Raw genomic sequence first — 25,427 nt, 5'->3', positions numbered from 1 at the left:
TCCGACAAAATGGCGACGACACCTATTTATTCTCCGTTTATCTGCAAATTAGCAAGGCCCCGGAAAGGGTCATTTCCTGCAATCTCGGGAGTATCTTTACTCAAAAATTTTCTGTACGCTCCGCGCCAACCTGTGGTGGCGCTCCGCTTAGATAGTGTCGAAAGCGCCCCTACAGACCATTCTTGCCCCCCCCCGACAATACCCCTAGCCCCGCCAGCGAATTTCTTTTTCCTGAACCTTTCGGGCAGTGTACGTGGAGTTTAGCCAATCAGAGCGAGGCTGTGTTGATGACGTACTACAGTAAAGATAGCGGCGTGCTTACCAAATGTTGAAGTGCATGGGGAAATCACATTCGATAAGTCAACATAATTGTTGTACTACAGCAGAAAGTATTGAGGTATATAGGCCTTGCACTAATAACATTATACTGAATCATTGTGCACAACTTACGTGACGTTTGCATCGGTTTTTGTTAAAAACGGCGATGTATGATCGCTGTCTGTTATACAAATTTACAATGTCTTCAGATTGACATGACACTGTACTCAGTACTGTAGTACTGGTACAGTAGTATGTTACGTACTTACAGTTTACACACATGTACACAGCAATATTTGTACACAGTGGTACAGTCCTATAGCACCTCCTTGTGAGAGACGAGGTCCAGTAATTAACGGTTTATTGTGGAAACTGCCAAATGTTTGTTGTAAACTGATGAGCGAATTAGGTAAATAAGAGGGCAAGTACTGCCCTTGTTTTATTATGCAATAAATCCTCTCTCTTTAATTGTTCCAGAATGAATATCTGTTTCCCTTGTCTTTTATTCTAGCAGTCATTTGCCTTTAAATTATGATAAACTTTCCTAAAACGGATGTACCACATTTTGGGGCTGAGACCGATTTCCCTCTAATAAGATCTAGAAGGAAAATAAACAAAAGAAACTATATATATTTTCGCCACACTATCTACGGGCTTTCATATATAAGATGACCATGCACGAAAACCATGACATAACTTATAATATCGATTTTCAATTCATGATATAATACTTGGACATAACTACTTGAACATGAGAAAAAGTGGGGGGGGGGAAATCCACACGGGGGCTCGAACTCGCGCTCTTTCGTTTTCCACCTTATGTTATTGAGGGGACGCATTTACCCGACTGACCATCTTTACTGAGTAGTACGTCATCAACACAGCCTCGCTCTGATTGGCTAAACTCCACGTACACTGCCCGAAAGGTTCAGGAAAAAGAAATTCGCGCCCCGCCACTGCCCTTACTACACTCAAAAACGTCTTTGCGAGTACACTACGAGTAATAGCTACTCTCTTAAAACACCATCGAATATACAAATTACAATGTTTTTACAGACTTTACGTGCAATCTGAGAAATTGCAGGCTTGAGACCCATATTTTAGGGTCAGGTATTCGCAGCATAAAACACTCGGGAAGCGCCGTTTCCGGCCATCTGGGGGTTTGAAAAAAACCCAAAATTTTCTTGTAAGCTCCGCGCCAACCGATGGTGGCCCTCCGCTTAGATAGTCTCCACACATTAGCCCCCCCAATAATTTTTCCGTTCCGCCGCGCCTGGCATATAAGCATACTTAATTTGGCCTCCACCACTATTACTTAAAGCATCCACAAATGCCAGGAACTGAAGTGGGAGATAAAAAAGGCTTCATAAACCTCACCTCCAATAAGTTCAGTGTTATTGCAAGTAATATGCAAGATGTTGAGCTGAAAGCAGGGTTTCTTAGGTAGCTTGAACGAACAAAAGTCATCTGGCAATAAGAAAAGTGACGAATACTTTCCTTGATATTAGGTAGATGTAATGGAATAATTACACAGATTAACTGAATAAATAGCAAATGTACAAAAGTCAACTTTGGCTGAGAACCTTTTTGAGCGGATCAAATTTTCCATGAATATTTGATTAAGAAATTCAAGAAACGTGTTAAGACATCAATGAGACACCAACGTGATTTTGAATAGCAACGTGGTAAACAGCAAAATAATTTTGCCCAAGTTTCGCATTTCATATATGTGGGTACATTTCTAGGCGTACTTGCCACAAGTTTTCAACAAAGTGACTCAAAAAAGTACATGTGCAGCTTTATGAATTGGTATGTAGATACAGCTCATTGTGAAGGTCAAAGGTTATATGAGGTCATCAGAAATCAAAGTCTGAAAACTTTTGTAACTACTCAAGAAGTATAGTTTGAATGATGTTCATACTTGGTATGTGTGTCCATCTTTGTTATCTGTGAAGGTCATAGGTCAAAGTTAGAAACCTTGTATACACAATAACTCCAGTTGGTTTGTGGATCTACCTTTAATATTGTGTACACGAACCCATTTGATTGAGGTCAGCAGTGGTCAAAGTCTGAAAAACTTTGTAAAACACAGGAACTCAAAAAGTCAAGTAAGTATTTGCATCCATGAGAGTGAACCCTGACTTCTTTCCTTTGGAAGTGACAGGTGATTTGAGGTCAACAGGTTGAATGAACTTCATATTTAGTAATTGCATCTTTTGTAGTGAGTGCAAGTTCTCGTATGATAAGTAACCAATGGGAAGATTTTCATTGCGGTTTTGGTGTTTGGTGTTAAAAGTCAAGTTGTCTTTGTTCTATCTGATCGATAACCACGGGAAGGATGCGTGAGGTGGTGGGAATAGAATGTCTTAAACATGAATCATCAATAAATATTAACCGTCAACTGCAATTAATGATTTTTGATTTACAGAGTGGTGAATGTATCCAGTTTGTCTGCTCAGTTTGCATATGACACTCTTGGTGAGCCAGTGAAAGAAGCATTTAGGAATGCTGCTACTCGTAAGGAACTTGATGCACTTGTCAACAAATACGTTGAGTAAGCTTTTGTTATAACTTCTTGATTTGTTAAATACCGTCCAATTTCAAATCAAAGTATTCCAGGGGCTCTTAGAAATGGAGAAACAACGATCTCTCCAGATAAAACTCATTCTCACTTTGTACTTGAGAGTTGGTTTATCCTTTTCGTTTTGCATGATTGACAGGGCTGTTCATTGCCCCTTAATTGAAACTGTACACAACAACCCTTGCCAAGAGATCATGCTGAAGCTTTCACAAGATTTCTAGAAAATCCTCAGACAATGACTTTGTATAAAACAGTACTTTGAAGTGATGCGCTTGGCTGATTACTTTTATGACTTCCATGTTTTGTTTTTAAATTTAAAACGACTACATATATAGTTAAATCTACAGTTCCATGACCCTGTTTTACAAGTCTTAGGTTGATCATTAGCAAGTATATGAATAAGTCTATTAGTTTATACCAATTTTTGAATTCCTGAATGTAGTGAAATGTGTTTTGAAAGGAAAGTGTTATGACAGTCCATGTGGGGACATGGGTGGCAAAACATCAATTAGCTGTAGCTGAAGCCAAGAGAGTGCTTATAATTCACTCTTACCCAATTGTATTGCTATGATTCAGGGATGCCAGCAGGGTTTGCCCCTAGGGCCTGAAAGTTGTGGGCACTTGGATGTCCCAAAGATCATTGGGACTTTATGAAAATCCAAAGAAAAACTTGCGGTATAGGCTCCAATTTGGGTATACTACAGTGTGTTAGGATAATAGCTAGAAATTCGCAGGAAAAGCTCATGCCTTTTTCAACAAGTACGGAAAGATTGTGTGGAACCGGAACCAAATTTCAAAATCGGGGAAAAGCCCTAATTCCGGCTATTGCCGAAATTCTGGCATCCCTGTATGATTGTTTCGAAACAATATCAAGATTACAGGCTGCAATCTACGTAGCTTCAAATAATTGTTGTTTTTTCTCCAATTCTTTCACCTGCCTGGATTAAAAGAGTGACTCCCTGGTTTCACTGAGAGGCTCCTGGGTTTAAACAAGGCTTACTGTTTTTATATGTATTGTCTCACAGTGGGATCACCTTTGAGGGGTTGGCAGGTCTGTTAGCAATCGATGATAGTGTGCGTTAAATCACAACATATATGTCGATTCCTTCCTAAGTAGAGGATCAGGGAATAATTTATCCAGTATCGTATCATAAAATGCTATACAAAATGATGGTCCAATTGCAGCTACACGAGCCCAAGGATGTATAGCAGGATTTCGTTACACAGGAACACATAGTATTACATTAGAGACAACATTCAGAGCCTAAAACACTGCTACATAAAATCTAAAAGCTAAAATGATTCCCTGTAGGTTTGGGTCTTCTTGAGAAAATATGGATTCTTATCTCAACTGTATGATCATTTTGCAGGGTGGTGGCGTCCGGCGAGGAAGAGAAGCACGGCTTCACACCTTCAACCCGTTACGGGTTCTCCAAGCTTGGACTTTCTGCATTGACTAGGATCCAGAACAGTGAGGTACAGAAGGACTCAAGCAGACCAGGAATTAATGTTTATTCAGTAAGTAAAGATGATTGATTATGAATATTCATAGACTACAGGACTTTCTTTGGTCGCTACCAGTTGCCTAATGTTTGACATTTTGTCAGTAATTGTACCCGATATTTGCATTCCTATTGTCTTCAATTGAGCACAGACAAATTGTCATTGTGGACACTGTCTTTCAACCGTTCAGATCTTACGAAGTATGTTTTGTTTTTACCTTCAAATCTGGTGCCAGTTTCTTGTAGGTACCCTTCAAGATCATTTTTCCCACAAAGGGGAGAGTGAAATCCCTAACTTATACCACTCCCCTGGACAACTCTTCCTCCCATGTTAAGATATAATGGGTAACTCAACATAAGCTACAAGCCCATATTGATAGATCACCATAGTGACAGTTCAATAAATTTGCCTAGGATTGAAATGTTGGAGATAAACAATGCCATACACTAGTACACGAATATGAGTGTTTTAAATGATTTTGACCCAATTAATAGAATGAGGCATACACTATCATAGCCCCCCCCCCCCCCCTCGCTTTCTCTCTCTTTAGCAACAAAGAAGTTTTTATTCTTTTCTGGTATTTTACTTCACAGGTTTGTCCGGGGTATGTAGCTACCGATATGTCGAGCTACAAGGGTCACAAGACACCAGACGAGGGCGCTGTTACACTTGTCTGGTTAGCTTTACGACCGCAAGGAGACAAAACAGGAGCTGGAGAATTCTACTCAGATGGGAAAGTTTCGAAAATATTCAAGTGACCTGCACTAACACTGACTGAAATATGTTCCATTTTATCCTTAATCGTGGCTTACTATTTTGGTGGTTCTGAACATGCAGAGTTCAGTCGTATTCAGTCTTTAAATGAAACTCTGTTTTAACATTTCCTTACTATTAGATGGAAGAAAAATGGTTGGTCTTAAAAAAGTAGATAGTTTTTCAAAAATTGCTAGGAAGATTATGCAAGAAAATGGTGTCCTGAAGGGGCAGGAATAGTAACGAGAAGGAACACACCAAATGATGACATACAGATACAATATTTTAATATTATTATAGACTCATTTTCTATATCAGATAAGCTGTTTGCAGGTAATAAAGTTCTTTACAAAATGAATCAAACAAAGCATACTTCTTAACGACACTTTGTCATTCTCCCGGTTGACTTGGTATTACAAATGTACATACAAATGAGCAATTTAATTAAGCCTTTTGTTTAAGCACCTTCTGTGATAATAGTTCAGGCAAACACATTTAACCATGTGCTTGTTGTCTGTTAATTGTTCAAGAAAATCTTGACTAATTAATCTTTATTTGGTGGGAAATTACAAGAGAGGTATCTTAGTTTGATCAATTTCTATTTTGAGAACAACAAGGAATTTTTCTTATTAAAACTACTGGAATGTGATGAACAACAGTACTAGTGTGTCTTTATACTGTACTATGGTATTTTACTATAGAATGGTGTGTTAACTTTATTACAATATTTCACTGTGGGTAAAACATACAAGAACTCAAACACAAGAATTATGCAATTATGACATATCTTCTATAAAACATTGTTCATTAACAAAATTTGTACATTGTGAAATAACGAAGCCATAAATACACTGTTCATGATTCTTTTGAGGTCATTAAAGACCTCACTTTTGTTAATCATGGTGAACAGTGTCCTATTCTTCATGGGTTACACAATTTCATTTTTCAACTCTTGAATTATTTATAACCAAGTTCAAATCATGGTATGACAGTAGGCTGACTGGAGACATTAATGGCTAAGTTGTGACGTGCATGATTAATACGAATGATAATTCCTTTGTTTTACCAATAGCACAATACTTCCCTTGTGATGATCCTTACGGTAACCAGGCTTCTACGATGGTTATATCGGCTAGAATTCTCCTTGGTATGATTAAGAGAAAGAGGATCCAAATACAAGTACTAGAATCTTGCACCAATATCTCGACTCAATATATTAAATGTCACAATAATGACAACACATCCAAGGTGGCAGGTTCATGATTACATACAGCTATGCTGAAATATTAGGGGAAATAGACTCTCTAAAAGCTAACAAGTGAACCAATTTCTTGAGATAAATTAAAGCCGAGTATGAGATACCAATGAGCACCAGTGGATTAGGCAAGGCATTTTCTATAACCTGACATTTGAAAGTGGAAGCAAACAGAGGAGAGCTCCCCCGAGTCAAAAGAGCTACAACAGCAGCTAGCGAGATGAATCAATATCAAACAATAGGGATTTATTTTTGCAGAGCCAGTAGTGTCTATTGTGTGAAACTGAGAAGCACAAAAGATTATAACCTACAGAATTCTGCAGCTTCATTTGTATCCTACTTTTGACATTGCAACTTACCAAATATTTCTCTTGTAATTATTATTAATGTAATTATTATAAATTTTTATTATTATTAATGTAATTATCAATAGTTAAAATATTTGTTGTCTATTAAAGATGAGGCCTTATGACCAATTTCTAGTCTTTGTTTGTGATTGAATCTCAGACTCTCAGAGCTCTAAGACAATCTAGAGCTGTTTTTGACTTATCTTTGAACTGTTTCGATATGTGGAAATTTGGTTATCAAAAACAGTGCCAGTTGAGCGCAAAATTAATAATGAGCGAAACTATTGTTTCAGTGAATGATCAGACGCATTTCTTTGTAACAAATATATGATGCAGCCTTTCTCCTCCACCCCCCCTCCACCACTCCCCACTTGACCATATGTCCATCCAATGGTGCAGGGGAAAGAGAAACAACCACATGTATCATGATCTATCTTGAGAGGAAAGGAAGGATGATTTTGTTTAGCCTTCATAAACATCTTAATGCATGATTCAACATGCTGCTGCAAGGTGTCATTTTTGGAAATACTGCATTCCATAATTGATGATATCATTGTTAAAGGATCATTGGAAATTAATTTCACATGATTATCCTTTTTCAGCAACAAAAATCCTCCTCCCTAACCCCCCCCCCCCCCCATCCCCTTGATATGAAATAGTAAAAAAAAAGTTATAAAATGGTAACAATTAAAGGTCAATACTGATATATATGCCTAATGTCTGTAGGGTGTATTTCAGTTTAGGTTTGGTGTGCATCTATAGTGCCCTCAGTTTTCAGCTTATCTATTTCTTGTGGTGTTAAACCGAGGACAGTATGAAGCACGTCTACGGTATGTTCTCCAAGCAGTGGAGGGGGTGAATGCTCTGTCTGGGTAGAATGGCTGTAACTGGTCGCCGGACCTGAAAATTGTGAAAAAAAGATGAAACTAAGAATTCTGAAAAATAGAAGAAACTATGTGTAATTACGTAGCAGGGATCATCTATTAAAAATAAGACAGCAGAAAAGGAGAATGAGAAATAAAGATGACCCAATCACATGATCGAATCAAAGATGCATGACTTGGTTGTACTGGATCTTCATTCAAAAAGATTACAAAGTGGATCACATTGTTTACTCAACTTCTCAAGCAATACCAAAGCTCTTGTCATGTTGATAGGATATGATTCCTGGTAGCATCGGGTGGAAGGTGTGTACTACAGATATTGCCCCCGAATTGTTTGCTAAATGTAGGCTACACAGAAGTCAGGCTACACTGTCTAAAACTTACTGCTTCAAGCACGCCAATGATCAACAGATCAAGTTGGTTTTGCATTCATTATTCTCTCCTCACAATTCGTATAGAATCAGGATAAAATTGTTAAGTTAAAGAAAAAATATTTATGGGACGTTTTTAGTCAGGTACCACATAAGTTATGACGAAAGTTTACCGGGGGTTCAAAAACCAGCCCTGCGGTTCGATGTTGGCCAGCAATATGAGATACCCATTGTAACTGGTGTCATCGAAGCAAACCCCCAAAAAGATATTTGAATAATAAGTGGAGGTGAGAACGTTCCTAGTAAGTTGAGGTGATCTGTTTTCAGGATTGGAGGGGGCAAACTTACCGATGCCAGCCCTCCATGGATGCAAATGTGCTTCATCAGAATCATTGACAAATTTGGCTGAAAGTGGTACCTCCTTTTACAATTCTATCCCCTTCCCTGTACCTGTTTCCAGGGAGCAAATTATTCAGGGCATGGTATAGGAAGTTATCGATAAGTCTGGAGGGAGGCCAAGAAAACCCCGTCCGCCAACTTGGGGATCTTCCCAAGAAGAATTTGAATTTTGTAGACACTAGTCTGGCCCAGATGGTACATACAAAATTTCAAAACTTCCACCGTGTCCTCAAATTTATGCTCCTATCGAAAATTTTCGACTCATTCCTCAAAATGTCCACATTATATCTCATAGGATCAACACACCTGAAACCATAGTCCCAGTTAGTCAACTTCACTCATCACGAAAATGTTAATAACTTAATTGGAAGAAATAAAATATGCAAGTAATTCTCATAATTCTACTTGAGGTAAGCCCCAATGTTTTGGTTGTTTTCATGCATATCTATGAAAATGAAAAATTTGTGGTCAAAATCAAATAAGTTACTGGTGGGCAAAATGAATTTATGGGTTGGCAAACTTAATTTGGGGGTTGGGGAAAATAAATTGCTTGGTAGTCAATTGTGCGCCTAGTCAGCCAGTCAGTGCATTATTTACTTCCCTGGGTGAGGAACTGTGACATATCCTCCCTGCGAAGCCTGAAAATCTGGGTAGTATCTCCAGGGTACCTCCATGTGACAATAAGAACACTAGGAGGCATTGCATGACACATGATCTTCTTCAGAGCTCCAAATGGCAAATTGCCAAGTTATTTCAGTAATATTAGTTGTGAAGTCATGCAGTGATGGTCCTACAGGAACAAAACCAACCCAATTGATTCAGAGGCAAAAGGAGCCTATGCCACGGTAATGGTGTGTGAATGTGACGCTTGTAAACAGGTACCTTCAAAAGTTCACAGTAGATTAACTGCATACTTGGTATGTGGATCTATCTCAATGAGTATGAGAACACTATTCTTTTCTGTGAAGGCCAACAGAGGTTAATGTCTGAAATCCTTGTAAATATGAGGACTACAAAATTAAAGTTACAATTAATCTGTGAGATTTTCAATGCTTCAATGTGTTGGGGTGAAAAGTCATCTCCAGTTCAGTTTTGTGAAGGGGCTCTACAGGCCTTCAGCAAAACATACAGTCATTCAGGAAATGAAATCTGTTTCAAAGAGTTGATAGTCTTGCTTTATTACAACAGACTCAAGCATTCCTTTATCAGTTGTCACCCTCTGAGCTTCAAGGGGTCAAAAGGTTATCTCAAATGGTCTCAAAATTGACTCAAGGGGTCAACAGATTATCTAAAATGGCCTAAAAATTGTGCTTTATACTAGATGACTTTAGCTTTGACTGTAAGTTGTGAAAATATTTTACAGTGTACACAGTATATTGTGATATCCTTACCTGTGAATTAATTGGTTGATGCTCACAAGTGAGTGCTACTAATAAGAGCTAAAATCTCTGATATTTCTGGTTCTCAGACAATTTAACTCACTTGCTGTACTTTAGTTCAGTGAAATTTTGACCAAATCATATGGCAAGAAATCATGAAGCCTTCAGACTTTTTTTATTTATTGGAAATTTAAAAAAAACATAGTAGCTGTAATGCCCCACACCCTACCCCTCCACCCTACCCCTCAACCTACCCCTCCCCTCAGTGATAAGGGTTAACTACAGGACTTAGCACTCACCTGGGACTTTAATAGTTCCCATTGACTTGTGTTGCATCTCTAATAGCAGATTATTATGTAGGACTTGAGGGTCGTTGAAGACCTGTTCCATGGACTGTACTGGGCTGTAAGGCAAAGTAGTCCCATCGAGAATTTCTAGCCATTCTGATAGAGATTTCTCCATTAATCTACCAGGAATGAAAGAAACAATCAGATTTAATACCTCTTGAACTACATTCTGCATTTCCTCTTGAACTACATTGAACCTCTTGAACTACATTGAACCTCTTGAACTACATTGAACCTCTTGAACTACATTGAACTACTCTTGAACCTCTTGAACTACATTGAACTACTCTTGAACTACATTCTGCATTTCCAGTTTTTCTTTAGGGTTATCACATTCCTTTGGTTGAAAATTGGGACAATGCATCTTGGAGGAGAGGTGTAAGGGGAAGTGTATCAGGGGGCAGGCGGTGGATATGACCCATTGAAGAACATTTTGAATTTTACAGGGCTACATAAATATCCAAATGGTGGCATATTTACCGCTTTATACACCAGATTAGTACAGCGTAATATTTCCTCAAACTTCAATTGTTTTTCAGGGCAAATAGTTTAGTTATTATTTTTTTTGTTACATCAAAGACACCCCCAAAGTAGTAATTTTGATTATATATTGTCAAAAAAAAGAGAGACATCTTGCACAATCTTAACACTTACCTAGGTGATCATGCTGCAACTATTAAATATTACTATGTGGCAGAAGTAAATTACTGTATTTCGAAAGGGCAGGGGGTGGGGGAGGTGGGAGGGGCATAAATCTGTCAGGTGTTTCTTGTGTTTTCAACAAATGCTTCAACTCTCTGCTGTCACTAAAGTAATCTAACATGAAATGTTCTTCTTTTTCTCTAACAAAAGCAACAAGATGTAAGAAGGACAAGGTTTATGTGATAATTTATTTTCTCTTTATCAAAACATCGATAGGTATGAACAAGAACAGAGGAAAAGAATCAACAGAATACGACATGCAATTTAATAACATATAAATATGTAATGTGCTGCAAGAGCAATTAATCATATCAGTGGCCAAAGAAACTGTCAATACCGGAAACAAACATCTAGTTATACCAGTGTTTACACCAGTGTTTACACCGGCGTTTACACCGGTGTTTGAACCGGCATTTGAACGGGTGCTTATACCGGTGTTTACACCGGTGTTTACACCAGTGTTTATACTGGTGTTTACAGGAGTTACACCAGTGTTTACAAGAATCTACACACTAACCTCTTTTGTATAATTGGAATCAAAGTACCCCTGTGCTTCACTCTATCTTCATTCTTCAGAAACCTGTCATCTTCCAGAAGATATCCTAACTTTATGACCTAAAAGAGAAATAAACTGAATTGTCACATGAAAAACACTACGAAAAAATGTGATACTGAAGCCTGCCATCCAACATACACCCACTTAGTCTATCTAGTATAGGCTCAAAGTTCTCTGGCAGTAAGCATGATGGTGGGTGGGATTAATACGTTAACAAACCCAAACTGGACGCAAGTGGGATTATAGAGGGGTACATCAAGTTAATATTGCACTGACTGAAAATGAGCCTATACTGGGCTATATAAAGTTGCATATTGGACAGGATGATAATGGCATATGTAAGGTTAACATACACATTGATACTAACTGGAACTGTAGCAAGGTATATGATAAGGTTTTATATCCCACAGGGATCAAATAAGGACCATTTCAGATTATATAACTTCACATTAACAACTAACAGCAAATGAGACTGTAGTGGGGTATATGATAAGGTTTTATATTCTACAGGGATCAAATGAGGACCATATCAGAATATATAACTTCACAATGAACAACTAACAGCAAATGTGACTATAGTGGGGTATATAATAAAGTTTTATATCCCACAGGGATCAAATAAGGACCATATCAGATTATATAACTTCACATTAACAACTAACAGCAAATAGGACTGTAGTGGGGTATATGATAAGGTTTTATATCCCACAGGGATCAAATAAGGACCATATCAGATTATATAACTTCACATTAACAACTAACAGCAAATGTGACTATAGTGGGGTATATAATAAAGTTTTATATCCCACAGGGATCAAATAAGGACCATATCAGATTATATAACTTCACATTATCAACTAACAGCAAATAGGACTGTAGTGGGGTATATAGCAAGGTTTTATATCCCACAGGGATCAAATAAGGACCATATCAGATTATATAACTTCACAATTAACAACTAAAAGCAAATGTGAATGTAGTGGTATATAACAAGGTTTTATATCCCACAGGGATCAAATAACCGTAGTGGAGTATATGTCAATAGTCATGGATAAATACAGTATATCAATAGCACCAACCTGCACAAAAATAATTGCATCATTTAGCTTGTTACTTTTCATAGCATGTCTGCTTTAACCAATTCTGGCCTTAAAATTGAAAACTGTTTGAAACCTTTGTAAACTGACCTTACATAGGGATCTGAACAGGTTATCATTCCCAGCACCAATCACCAGATACCGATCGTCTTTCGTCTTGAAAGCCTGTGTGATGAGAGAGAAGAATGTAGCACATGGATAAATAGGCAACGAGGTTAATGATCAGACAACTAAGAACAGACCCTAATTATATGATGCTGCTTCTCTTGCAAAGTGAATTGCATTCATAGAAACAGCATAGTTGTCCTACCAAGAATCTAAACCACATAAAATAGAGAGATAAAATAAAAACCAAAAACCCAACGGGCACATATGGTCCATTGCTTAGTGGAATATTAAAGTGTTGTAGGTTATCACACAATATCATAGTTGATAAAATGAATGCATAGTATCAACTTAACATAAATGGGTAGGTTCCAGCTTCATAAAAAAAAAAAAAATGTTCCAAATTTGGATACAACATGATTGAAGGTTGTGGAGTTATTGCAATTTTAAAATTTTGTCCCCACCCCAAAATATTGGGCCTGCTAAAATTTTGTGCCTAATTGTCCCAAAAATATTTGTCCCAACAAACTGGCTCAAAAATATATTTTCTCCCAAAATTTGAACCTGAAAAAATGTGGGCCCGCACTGTTTTTGGGCCCAGATGGTCCCAAAATATTCAGGCCTACATGTGCCAACTTTTCTACAATCCGACTTAAGGTTGCGGAGTTACTGCAATGTAGAGAGTTTTACCTTTGACCCCATAACCTCATTAATATTCATAAGGTCAGCTCCAAACAGTGGGGCACACCTTCTCAATATAATACATGTACACAGCAAGTATGACAAATATCCATCACTCTGTTGTTGAGTTATCGCAGACCCAAGCAAGGGTCATTGATAGACACACAAACACATAGACACACCAACTTAACTGCATAGGTTCCCTTGCTTCCAGCAAGGAACCAAAACTCAATGATAGCATGTATAAGATTTGTTAGTGTTTCATTGGCTTAAAAATTGCTCTAGATAAAAACAAATTAAATTTAATTATCTACCCCAACCTTAAAATACAATTTGGAATTCAGTTTTAATTTCCTGAAACAATTGCAGTTGCAGACAAGAATAATTTTAACTGTAGGTTTTGCTTCATGGTAGATACATGATAGAGGTGGGTGCCAGTGGCCGAGCTAAGGGTATTGGTCAGGGGGGTCGAGAATGGTCTGTAGGGGCCCTTTCGACACTATCTAAGCGGAGCGCCACCACAGGTTGGCGCGAAGCTTACAGAAATTTTTTGAGTAAAGACACTTCCTAGATCGCCGGAAATTACCCTTTCCGAGCCTTGCTAATTTGCAGATAAACGAAGAATAAATAGGTGTCATCGCCAACAAAATGTGACAAATGTCAATAGGTAGATGAGAGCGTAATAAAAAAGTCAATAATCGCGAATAAGTAAAAAGTGGTAAAAGCTGAAAAGGGCGCCAGCAGTCCATTTGAGTCCGTCAGGGGGCGGGAGGGGCATCCGCCCCTTCCTGACTGTATGGACGCTCCGCCACTGGTGGCTCATTGGTAACACTCAAGTGCTATTATTTTCAAAAACACAAAGATTTTTGTTCCTTCCCCCACCTCACTCTCCTTGACACATTTTCTCTTGTATGACACTCTAATATGTATGCATTTAATTTACACCTTTACCTGGTATGGTACTATACTAATACGACCTGTGCCAGCCCGTTTCGCTTCCATGCCAGTCATAAGGTAATCAGTGGCTCTATTTATTAATAGGGCAACCTAAAAAAGAGAGAAGAAAGATAAACCATACATGAGCACTTTGAACTCCACGAAAATACAATACCAACAAAAAACCTCATTAAATTGCATCTACATGAGATTCCAACAAAGCTGTACTTATTGGGTTAGCTTGTTTATACAAGGGGTTTTAGACATTGATGGATATGGTTTACCTCAAATGACCTTTGACCTACACCAAACATACTAGAATGCTAGTACTCAGGAGTCTCTACCATCCATATATGAGATAACTTGTTGAGTAAGCATCCTTTTAAGATTTTCATATTTGCTCAGTGGTGACCTCAAGTGACCTTTGAATTAATAACTATAGTGGGTATAAGAACTCAATACGAGTCATCTACATACAACCAAGTATGAAGCTCATGCACGCCAGACATGCATGAGTCAGTTATCATGTTTACAAGCAAAGCGTCCCGTTAAAACACACCCATATACACACACATGCCATTAGTATAGCATAGATTCCTTTCGCCATACGCAAGAAATCAACAGATTATAAGGGAGGAAAAACACACTGATGTTCTCCTGTGTACAAGTCTATAAATCTTACGATGATCAGTATAAATTGAAATAGGTAACATGTTTAAAGAAAAGCTGCAAAATCCCCTGCAGCAAGCCTGAATCAAACCACAGAAATAATAAGTCTTCTCAACAGCAGTAACTATTGTATATGAATTACAGAGCACAAAGATTATGTCTTATGCAGCCATTGCATTCATTTATGCATCCTAATTTTGATAAAGTACCTTAACAGTAAGGACAACAAAAAAAAACATAAAAAGGAGACATGAAAGGTAACAGAAGTTTGACAGATTACTAACTTGAGTGGAGAGTAAATTACAATCAATCTTTTGGCCCAGACCAGTTTTTTCTCTTTGATATAAAGCAGCAAGTATGGCTCCTTTAGCAAAGAGACCAGTTGACAAATCAGTGATAGCTATACCAACGGCACAAGGCTCGCCATCCTGTGAAGTGAAAACATTGATATTCAAACAATTACCAACCATCAGATTGCATGGTCACATGGAAATGTGATTGTGAAAAAGTTTGAATTGTAAACCACCAACAGTTTCTCTCTTACACTCAAATTAAACATAGTGGCATGTTAAAACATGGTTTTGGACGTCGGGGGCTGGTACCTAGGTAGTCGGTAACCTTTGTCTGCTCAGAATATATAACTGTTAGAACTTGAGATGTCGTTGAGAGCGACATTAGATGAATGGACATGCACGTTGAAATAAACAACGTTGAGAGTTATAATTTTGATTCCACATTTTGCTGTTTATTGATTTCCTCTCTTGATTTAAGTCCAGAAAAATGAATTATTCGTGAAGTAGCTAAATGGAATATCGCCGACAATTAGTAATTGTAAAGAAACATAATAATAACTGTACCTAGAATCTAACAACTCAGCCTACATTCTGTCGATTAGAAATCACAAGCAAGGCCCATTAATTAAGTAATCTGTTCTCACAGCCAAGCTGATTTTCCTCGTGGCTTGGTAAGTTTACTGTGGATGCTTAGAATTGGATCTATATTGAGCTACGTCATGTTGAATGACTCTGATTGGCTCTTTCCAATCCATGCTTGCTAGATTTGCCAAAAAAAAGCACTGTTATTAATTACTAAGTTGATGAGCTGGGCCAATCAGAGTCTTACAACGAATGTAACAGTTGAGACACTATTCGTGGCAATAAATATAACGTTGTGTTAGTAGGATCTGAGATTTGGATTCGTGCCAAACTTGTTACATCACAATAGTTAAGTTCAAATGCACTTTCCGATTATAACTTTCGGCTACAGTAGTACACAACTTAAAAGGGTAATACTAAGGCTTGCCTATGGCATGCTAATAGGGAAAATATTGAAGTAATTCATATGGAGCTGCTACTTTGACTGTTAGAGTAGCAGTTCCCATGATGCACTATCCCTCTCCCACATTGCTGGACTTTTGGGGGTAACTTAGGGGCACAGGAGAATAAAAAAGGAAAGCAAGTATGTGGATACAAAATTATTTGAACATCATAATTTTTCCTTGACTGCAAGGTACAGAAAATATTTGTTACCAAAATTTAACATTTTGTTGGTACAAGAGTAGACTTAATATATGGCATGGAAGGGAGGTGAGGATGGTACAAAGATCAGACAAAATGGGTGACAAGCGACAGTGTGGTTGCCCTGGTGGCTGAGGTGTTATTGATAACAAAGAAATTGAACAAATGTAAAAACTGTAAACACGGTTCTCAGACCAACTAAAACATCATACCTCTGGCCCTGTAATGTGTAATAAGCCACCCATAGCTGCTGCAATCACATCAAACCCTGCACGGTTAGCGTACGGTCCATCTGGACCAAACCCTGTTGATAAACACCCAAATTTAATATAGAAATAAAGTAATGGTGAATATTTTAAGATCACAGAAATGTTTCAGTGATGTCAATATGTTTAACATCTTTTCATGTCAAAATGATTGCAATGTTTCCATGAAAACAGAAACTTAGTACAGAAACTTAATATTTTTGCCAGCTTATCTGTAGTACCAAACACATTTCAAAGAGAGGGCCATGCCCCCTGGTCCTGGTTTTCTGGTTACGGTTTCTGGTTGCGGTTTCTGTTTTCTGGATTCTTGAGGTTACTTGCTTTTAAATACATTTATGCAGCAGAAGAGTAGCTCGTAAGCTAATCCTGGCTGAAGCTCTTACTGCATGTACCTGAGCCGACCTTCGACCTAAACAGCAAGGAGGTTCTACTAAATATGAAGAAGTCAAATCAGCATACCTTTCTCATTTTCATTGAGACATGGCTTCTGCAAGCCTTAAATGAGCTTTCACCTGTATGGAGCAATTTTGCTTATCAGTTGGGTATACTACCATGCATAGATAATCTCTTTTGAAAGTAAAGTTCTCAAGATAATGCACTTTGATATTTTCACATTTGTACCTCTGCTAACCCCAAATGACCATTGACCCCACCCAAAATAATAGGGTTCATGTACTCGCTATAAGAATGACACATGCCAGAATATGAGCTACTGTATGTGATGTAACCTATCTTGGAATATCGTGTTTACAAAGTTTGTGTTTATAAGGCTGTACAGAGTGTGACATTTGATGACCCTGCTTGACCTTTGACCTCCACCAAAACAATGAGGTTTTGTACTCATTATAGGGAAGCCACATGTAAGAGCTGATAAAGTTTCCTATCTGGAGATATCGTGTTTACAAGGATTACGAGTTTTGACCACTGGTGTAATGACCTTAAATAAACTGTGACCTACACCAAATTGTGTAAATACTTTACCGGAAATAAGGCCAACCTACCATGCATATATGAGCCCCTTTGATTTTCAGGTTCTGGAGATTTTCAAATTTTGCCCTCTGCTGACCCCAAATGACCTTTGACCTCAACCCAAAACAATATTGCTCTGAGAACTGCAGAGATTACCAATCTTGAGATATCGTGTTTACAAGCTAGGGTGTCACATAACACACACGTGGACACACAAACTTGACTGCATAGGATACTTGCCTGCCTATGGCAAGTAAACAAAACTGGCCCTTGCAGTTTTCTGCCAGTAAACAATAAGAACATAAACATCGAAATCATACAGTAATTGAAGTGTGGAAGTTGTAATTTAATATTAGAGCACTTGGGGCTTTGGTAAGTCAAGGAACTGGTCCACCTTTAATAGGGAATAATTTATTCAGTATCTCATGTTACAAAAAGCAAAATACAAACATGATCGAGGGGCTAAACAAATGCAAACATGTATAGCAGTTTTGATCTTAGTTTATTGTATTTTCAGTAATTTATAATTATCAAGTTAAAAGACATGAAAACTTATATGCAAAGATGTAAACAGTATATTATTCCCAGACTTACCAGTTATTGAGCAATAAATAAGGGATGGTGCTAGAATTTTCAAGTCCTCATATCCCAAGCCAAATTCGGCTAACTTGCCAGGTACAAAATTTTCTACTAATATGTCACATTTTGTTGCAAGCTGAAATACAAAGATGCAGTTATGTTTTGTTTGCTTCAATCGCTCTTTTCACTACACTTACATTTAATTCAATTAATTTTATTAACAGCATCTTGTCAGAAACCAAGAAAGGGTATTTTTGATATTTTCTAAAAGATATCTCCCAAGAGTAATATGACAATACTTCTAACATGACCTTACTTCTAACATGCAGTTTAGCAGTTATTACAATTGCTTGGTATCTATAGCTTTTCTATGAGTTCTTGTCAAACGCAATAATATATTGCATGTCTCCTTTATAGCAAGGCCTGGAAATTTTCCCAAGATGTTACAACACTTGGATAAAAGGAACAAATATGTAAACTGGTTCTTTAGGGAAGCCTCACATCAACCCTAGATCTTTGTAGATCATCACTACATGAATGTTGCTACTCGTTGTAATTTGGTAAGTTTTGAAGAGTTTGATAAGGAGTCACACTTGAGTGTGCAAGTTCCAAGAATCCCCTTGTAAACATACACATATATATTTAAAAACTTCAATGATTCAGCTCTGATCCAATCAATGACTATTGTATCATATTGTAGTGATGAAAGCTGCTCAATAAATAATAACTTTTGAGTACAAAATTCCTTACACCACCAAAACACCCCCAAAAAAATTTAGACTATACAAAGAGACTTTATAGGTGCCCTTTTCTGGTTGGATGTGTGAGCATTATAAATCTTTGTTATTATCAATATAATTTATATTAAAGATCTGCTTTATTGACCCTTATTATAGCACGCTATAGCTAGGAAAGTTTTGTGATTACGTAATCGACCTGCCACGGTCGTAAATCGACCTCAGGCTCTACAATTAGCCTGCATAGCTTCTTAACACCATGTTAACACTGTGTGAAAATATGTTCATGTCTACAGTATAGTTAATCATACTCCATTCACACAAAGACCCTCATACAAGGAAAACAATGTGACCGACGTTGCAGACAAATTGGTATAAAGCGATCATTTTACGACCAAGGCAGGATTATGTAATCTCAAGAAACTTTTCCGAGACAGCTTGCTACAGTTGGGGCCTTTACAGCAGACCTTTAAATCCAGCAGTTCTTTTCTTGCAAGTGGAGCTCACATTGAAAGTCTTATTTTATAACTTGTGATTTAGAAGAAACTCACATAGATTGCCCAGGCTTTGTTCTGATTGGTTCTTTGAACCAGAAGATCTTAGTATCACTACTACTATTGAGTAACAACTATATATAATTCTCAATATGATTGAACTTAAGCTGCTTTTGCATAGTAACTCTTCACTTAATCAGAGAAAGGATATAAATCAATATGAACATTTCTCCTCATTTTTATTTGAAGTCTGGATGCTGCAATTTACAGCATAAATTGCAACATAACAACATAAATCAAACACTTCAACAAGGTTACCATGAGGCCTTCAGGTACTCCGACATTTCCTGTGAGTTCTTTGCTCCTTGAGCAACCCGCAGGGCGGATATGTGCGCATTATAAATCGCTATTATGATTGTTATTATTAAATGGAGGCAGCTGAGGTCTGGAGTGCTCCTGACCACCAGACTCTCACCAACCCCATAAAAAAAAAAATAACTGGGAAAATAATTCTGACTAGATTAGAACCCACCACTACCATCACCACGTTTGTTACCATGGATACTGGTTGCGACGTACACAGGGAATAAGTTAGTGTTGAAATATTGATTATCAGCTTTAAAGTAACTCTCTGCATTTTGTTTCAAAAACATTACTATGGTTCCTTTGTACCAAACTGTCATACATCTTTACAATTGCATGCATAACAACTTGCCCATTTTGCATAGCAGAATACCCCTGTGAGATCCATGACAGGTACAGCTGCTAAAGATATACTTGCTCTCTGAAGACTAAGCATCTAGACTTGCCACAAGCATTCTTCCATTATATTCACTAAAAAACTGCCTACTGCAGTGAAAAACCAGCCAAATCATTCAAGCACAAAATGTTTTGCCATCAACTTTATGTCTGCATGCATGGATACCATAGTTGAAGTATGAGATATGTTACGGAAATTTAATCTTTCCGGGTCTATACTTACTGTACCTTCATACCGATATGGGTATATGGTTTTGCATAAAGTTTACATCATGGGAATTTCAAGGATCATATTTGGGAAAATATTTACCTTCATAAGATAAGGGACAGTTTGAGGCCCTTCCGAGACATTCTTTACAAGTGGGGGGGGGGGGATGTGGGAGGGGTTTGTTGGTCATATTTTCATTCCACTCTCTAACTCTACGCATATGATTAAGAATGAAATGTGCACGGCTCAGCTTGTTACCATGGACTTTGTATTAACTAGAATTAATAAATTGGACTCACTTCTCGTATTAATCTCTTCCCTCCTGGTGTCTTCAAATTAATCGCCACACTCTAGGAAATGAACAGAAAATGTCAAACTTTGGCTTTCATTGTGTCCCAAAGTTAATCTTTTTGAACATGGTTACATGCAGGGCTGTCAGCCAAAGATGTAAATATTGTGAGGTGAACCGGTCCACTTTCAACTTTGAACCTGTCTCTCATTGTCACTACAGTACTTGACTAGTTTCTGAAATGTAGAGAATTTTATGTTTTTGAAATGTTATGAACAAACTTTAGGGTTTTCATATTTCCACATAAAATGAAATATTTGCTAAACAAATTCAAGCTAGTAAATGGATGGCATAATGGACTGCACTGTAGAAGTTGTGTGAGGTAAAACCAGTAGCAGCCCATGCACATTACATCTTTTACTCCTCCAGTTCACAGAGCCTAGATAATCATGAAAACTGCCGTAAATTATGCATGGTTACCGTATCTTCTTGCAACACCAATGATGATGAGAGCTCAACATATAGGTGTCAGGATAATTCACTACAAACTAGTGCAGCATTATTCATAAAAATTAAAATTAAAAAATTTAAAATAAATTTAAAAAAAAAGGCAGCAGGTCACATGGTCTCTATTTACGACAGCAGCCAATGTTCACATTAAGGGAGGGTACCTACGATATATGTTACTGTACATATACTACACATACCTTCTTGTTTCTGTTCACGGAAAGATAATAGCAACTCTGATCCCCAGCAAATGGAGGTCCCCACCCCCTCGTGTCATCACCAACTCCTGGTTGCTCAACTTTTATCACTTCTGCTCCAAGATCCCCAAACAGCATCGTACAGAAGGGTCCAGCTAAAACTCTACAGGTGAAAACAAGAGAGAGTCCATCTTACAAATATTCTTGATAAATTCAAAGTCCAATTTCAAAAGTTCCCACTTCTTTTTTATCTTTATTCTACAAAAAAAGAATAAACAGTTTGAGAACATACAATGAAAATCTAACAGACGAAAAAAAAAAGTCAGCATATGTACACACATTCCACACTATTAAACCACTGTTGCTATAGCAAGAGGCATTGTTTTACAATTAAATATGAACAATTCCAGTACTTTCATATTTACCTTGATAAGTCCAGAATTCGGACCCCATGTAGAGGTCCTTTCGATACACTCTCAGGACTTCCAACACCCTGATGAGTATCTAGGTGGAGAGGAAACTTTAGACTGTGATTGGAGCAACCATTGACTTGATATTTGCATTTCTTGTGAGGACAGTTCTTAAAGAATCAAACTAATAATAAACATTATTCTGAAATCAGACATATTTTTGCAAGATTATTTCCATAATATTGAACAAGTGTACAAATGAGTGTCTCTTGCAGAACAGTGTTAGTGCTAGAATGTTAAAAAAGGGTCATAATGCAAACATTGATGCAGACTCCTTAAGCTTTTATCAGTTCAAGTTAATGTGCAGATGTAGCATTTAGTACTTTGAAAGTAACATACTGACTGAGTCATGAGCAAAGACCGCCACACACTACCCTGAGTGAACTCGACGACGAGACACAACTCCACAGCCATTATGACCTATGTTCTTCATTCGTGTCAAAACTAGACCTGTACAGTAGTTATATTCATGAAACCATACACACTGCTATAACTACCAGTTGCTATAACTACCAGTTGGGATTAAATCTATTTTCCAGACTGTTAAACTTGGCAACATTTGAGTCATAGCCTACCTGAATGGTGGCTTAAAGTAAGACTTGTTTAATATTATCCATTATTTTACCCATCTTCAAATAAATTTCTCTAATTTTTAAATATCTACATATTACAAGTCCTTACAACATACACATGTACCTTATAATGCATTTTGCAGGTGCGAGCTCGTTGCCATTTTATCTGGGATGCAACTGGCCAAATTAGTGGCCACACTGAGTGAAAAAAGGCCAGATCGCTTGCAATTTGCGTTTATTTCCGAATGATATTGAAGTGACAATTGTGTGGTTTTGTAATTCCTTGTAGTTGCCAGTTGGAGTCTCTTAGATTCATGAATATAACAGAGTGAAACGTGGTAAAAAATCCAATGTTTTAACTGACACGTAGTCACGTACCCTCTGAGTAGAACTGAACAACATATGAAATGGTTGAAATTAATGTTCTTTTGGGGATTTTAACAGATATAATTTTCAGCTACCATCGCTCCTAAATTGGCAGACCATTAAATAAAAACCAAATTCTGTTTGGTCTGATGCTTCATTTTCATCCCGGCCAATCAAATTTGAAACTGCCAAACTGGCAGATGTGGTATTTTGACCAAATATTCATGAAATTGTGGAAAACTTCCTGAGAAGTATACAGTATCTTTCCTAATTTAGTGTTGCAACTTTCATACTATTATGGCACATTCTACTTAAAATGGAATGCAACTGACATAAGGAACGTAGCCAGAAATTTTAAAAGGGACACTTCTCACAAAGGGAGCATTATTACACTTAACAGAGTGTCATGATGTACAGTACAAAGAAAATTTTTGCCCAAAAAGCCTCTCATGTTGCAGGAAATAAACAATAAGAATTAAGAGTAAACTGTAGTACTTAGCAGATGAACTTTCATGGCTTTGATGATATTTCCTGCTTTCAGTTAAATTTTGTTTTTGGGGGCCCTCAAAGGGGGAAGCGATTGCTAACATTGCTCCCCCCCCCCCCCCCCCGCCTAGTCCCTGACTTACATTCACTTGCATTTTGTTTGATGAAAATACACAAGTGATACCAAGCTAGTACATCACTTCATGAAGTTTGATTAAATACTTTCTGTTGATGTTGAAAAATAATAAAACTTGTGCCCTTTCTCTATATGCAATAAGAGGGTATGGTATGGTCCACGACAAGGGTGTTTTCCCTACCCATTAGTAATTAGGCAGTGTCATTGAATCATTAACATCGGGATTCTATTATTTACTGTACAGACCTGTACAACTTATAATTTTGTTTACTTCAGTGTGGATCGATTTTGGACTTAGTAGATTGTCCCAATCAGCAGCTGAGCAACCACTACACAATATTAGTCTTGGTCTTCGAGGATTCTTTTAAATAAATATATATACAATCTAGTTGGATCGTTCTCATGTGACATTCTTGGACGTAAAATTGGCCGACTCCGAATTGGATCATCCTCTCCAAACTATCTGAATTTTGCCCACTGCATCCACCTCAAGTTATTAGTTTTGGGCACTTTCATTGTTTCAAAAGTACACATGAATGAAAATTACAATTAAAGCACAATTTTGGTTTTTTTTTTCCTCAAATTAAAGTGTTGAACAATTGGATTGCCCAACTCATCTAAGTAGCCATCATCTAGCTTTGCATATAGTTGGACATAGATTTGCTTAAATGTTAGCTGGTTACGGGTCCATTTCAAATTCCCCTGTAATCTCTAGTTGTTCTGAGATATTTACCGATGTTGTAAAAGAATTAGAACTCACGACTCAGTTTAGCTCTAGTTTATTATGAAGTTAAAGTGGAAATGAAGAAAAAATAAAGAAGTATTGTGTGTGCAATGAAGTAAAGATCCTTGGACATCCATGAATCCCAGCTCAAATTGCTTCTGACTTATATGACAGACAATGTATTCAAGCATGAACATGACGTTAATTAATGTTTGCACATTTACACTCAAATCAAGGCAGGTTAACTACAGCATACCTTTCAGTATGGCATTGGTTTTGATTCCAGCCGACGTTGCTCTTCTTGTAACACACGCGCCCCAAAATCGCAGTCCGTTGGAAAACATTGCATTTATTTAGGAATTTTGCGCTTCCAAACAATGGTACAATGGAATATATCTGCAGTCCATTCACGCACTGCACTGTTTCTGAAGCAGCTAAGCCAGTTCAATCGAATTCATTTATGACAAATGAACTGTACTTGCACAAACAGGTGATACAGAAATTTCTGTGGTGCTCCATAAAATGTCAAAAATTACGTAATAACATAAACTAAAATGTCTCCTAAAATGTGTGAGTACAATCAGGTGACTGACAACGTGATTCGCAAATCTTTCTTTCACCGTAGCGTGTAATGGCCATTTATAGTTGGTGTTCAATGTTGCTGTAGCACGGTCACTAACGTGGATCAACATAACTAGACAACAAACAGAAATCCCAAACTTGAAGAGTTCTGTTGTAGGTCATAATAAGGGGAGAGAACTCCCTCCCCTTTGGATGGAAGACATGACTATTAGCCCCTCCGAGAGGAGGGGCGAGACTAGTTAGGCGATTACTGTACATAAGTTTTTGTTTTCAAGTCCCGCGGCTCAGCCTACCTGGCTCTCGACGCAAGTGTATGCAATCCTCAAACGGCAGCTTATTAGCTTTTTACATCTGAAATCTTGGCTGAAACCTAGAATTTAAAGAACCACTAACAAGCAAAAATTTAAAATAAAACAAAACATGTTGGCAAACTGCTTAATATCCACTAAAACGCCTGTGTAAGAGAATGTTTAACAGTGGGCCAGACATTGCAGGAACTGCGCCGAAGGGAGACACACACAGCTAGAATACAGGCAGGTTGATGAGCAGGGTGATCACAAAAGAGATTGATGTAGTAAGATTATTAGTAGACAAAGGATGGAGAGAAGAAAGAAACCAACAGGGGGGAAGAGGAGAGGTAGTAGATTAACTAAGCTTGTTCCTTGACAGTTTATTTATATGTGTCC

At 37.6% G+C, this 25,427-nt stretch overlaps 2 protein-coding genes across 2 annotated transcripts; one reads left to right on the top strand and one right to left on the bottom strand.

Annotated features, from left to right (window-relative positions):
- Positions 1–2,741: 2,741 nt before the first annotated feature.
- On the top strand, positions 2,742–5,305 carry LOC139958782 (carbonyl reductase [NADPH] 1-like; the record flags this gene model as incomplete). Its single annotated transcript, XM_071956120.1, has 3 exons — positions 2,742–2,872; positions 4,270–4,417; positions 4,996–5,305. Coding segments are annotated over 3 exons (444 nt in total), but the record flags the coding sequence as incomplete, so codon positions are not given.
- Positions 5,306–5,383: 78 nt separating this feature from the next.
- On the bottom strand, positions 5,384–24,741 carry LOC139958777 (succinyl-CoA:glutarate CoA-transferase-like). Its single transcript, XM_071956110.1, has 12 exons — positions 24,416–24,741; positions 21,831–21,909; positions 21,409–21,568; positions 20,712–20,762; positions 18,230–18,350; positions 16,613–16,704; positions 15,168–15,311; positions 14,230–14,325; positions 12,583–12,657; positions 11,357–11,454; positions 10,090–10,256; positions 5,384–7,657 (listed from the first exon to the last, which is right to left on the bottom strand). The coding sequence occupies exons 1-12, from the start codon at positions 24,501–24,503 to the stop codon at positions 7,497–7,499; spliced, it is 1,332 nt and encodes a 443-aa protein (XP_071812211.1). The 5' UTR covers positions 24,504–24,741; the 3' UTR covers positions 5,384–7,496.
- Positions 24,742–25,427: the final 686 nt, after the last annotated feature.

Source organism: Apostichopus japonicus, chromosome 18, assembly GCF_037975245.1.
Source record: "Apostichopus japonicus isolate 1M-3 chromosome 18, ASM3797524v1, whole genome shotgun sequence".
Classification (NCBI taxonomy): domain Eukaryota; kingdom Metazoa; phylum Echinodermata; class Holothuroidea; order Aspidochirotida; family Stichopodidae; genus Apostichopus; species Apostichopus japonicus.
The sequence above is the reverse complement of the archived record's forward strand: the minus strand, read 5'-3'. Positions and strand labels throughout refer to the sequence as shown.

What these genes read in the sequence shown, in the direction of transcription:
- LOC139958777 (XM_071956110.1), bottom strand. Translation starts at nt 24,503, where the DNA reads ATGTTTTCCAACGGACTGCGATTTTGGGGCGCGTGTGTTACAAGAAGA. An exon ending in GGAAGAGATTAATACGAGAA is followed by an intron (nt 18,351 to 20,711) that starts GTGAGTCCAATT and finishes TTTGTATTTCAG; the next exon opens with CTTGCAACAAAATGTGACAT. An exon ending in GTAATTTACTCTCCACTCAA is followed by an intron (nt 14,326 to 15,167) that starts GTTAGTAATCTG and finishes TCTCTTTTTTAG; the next exon opens with GTTGCCCTATTAATAAATAG.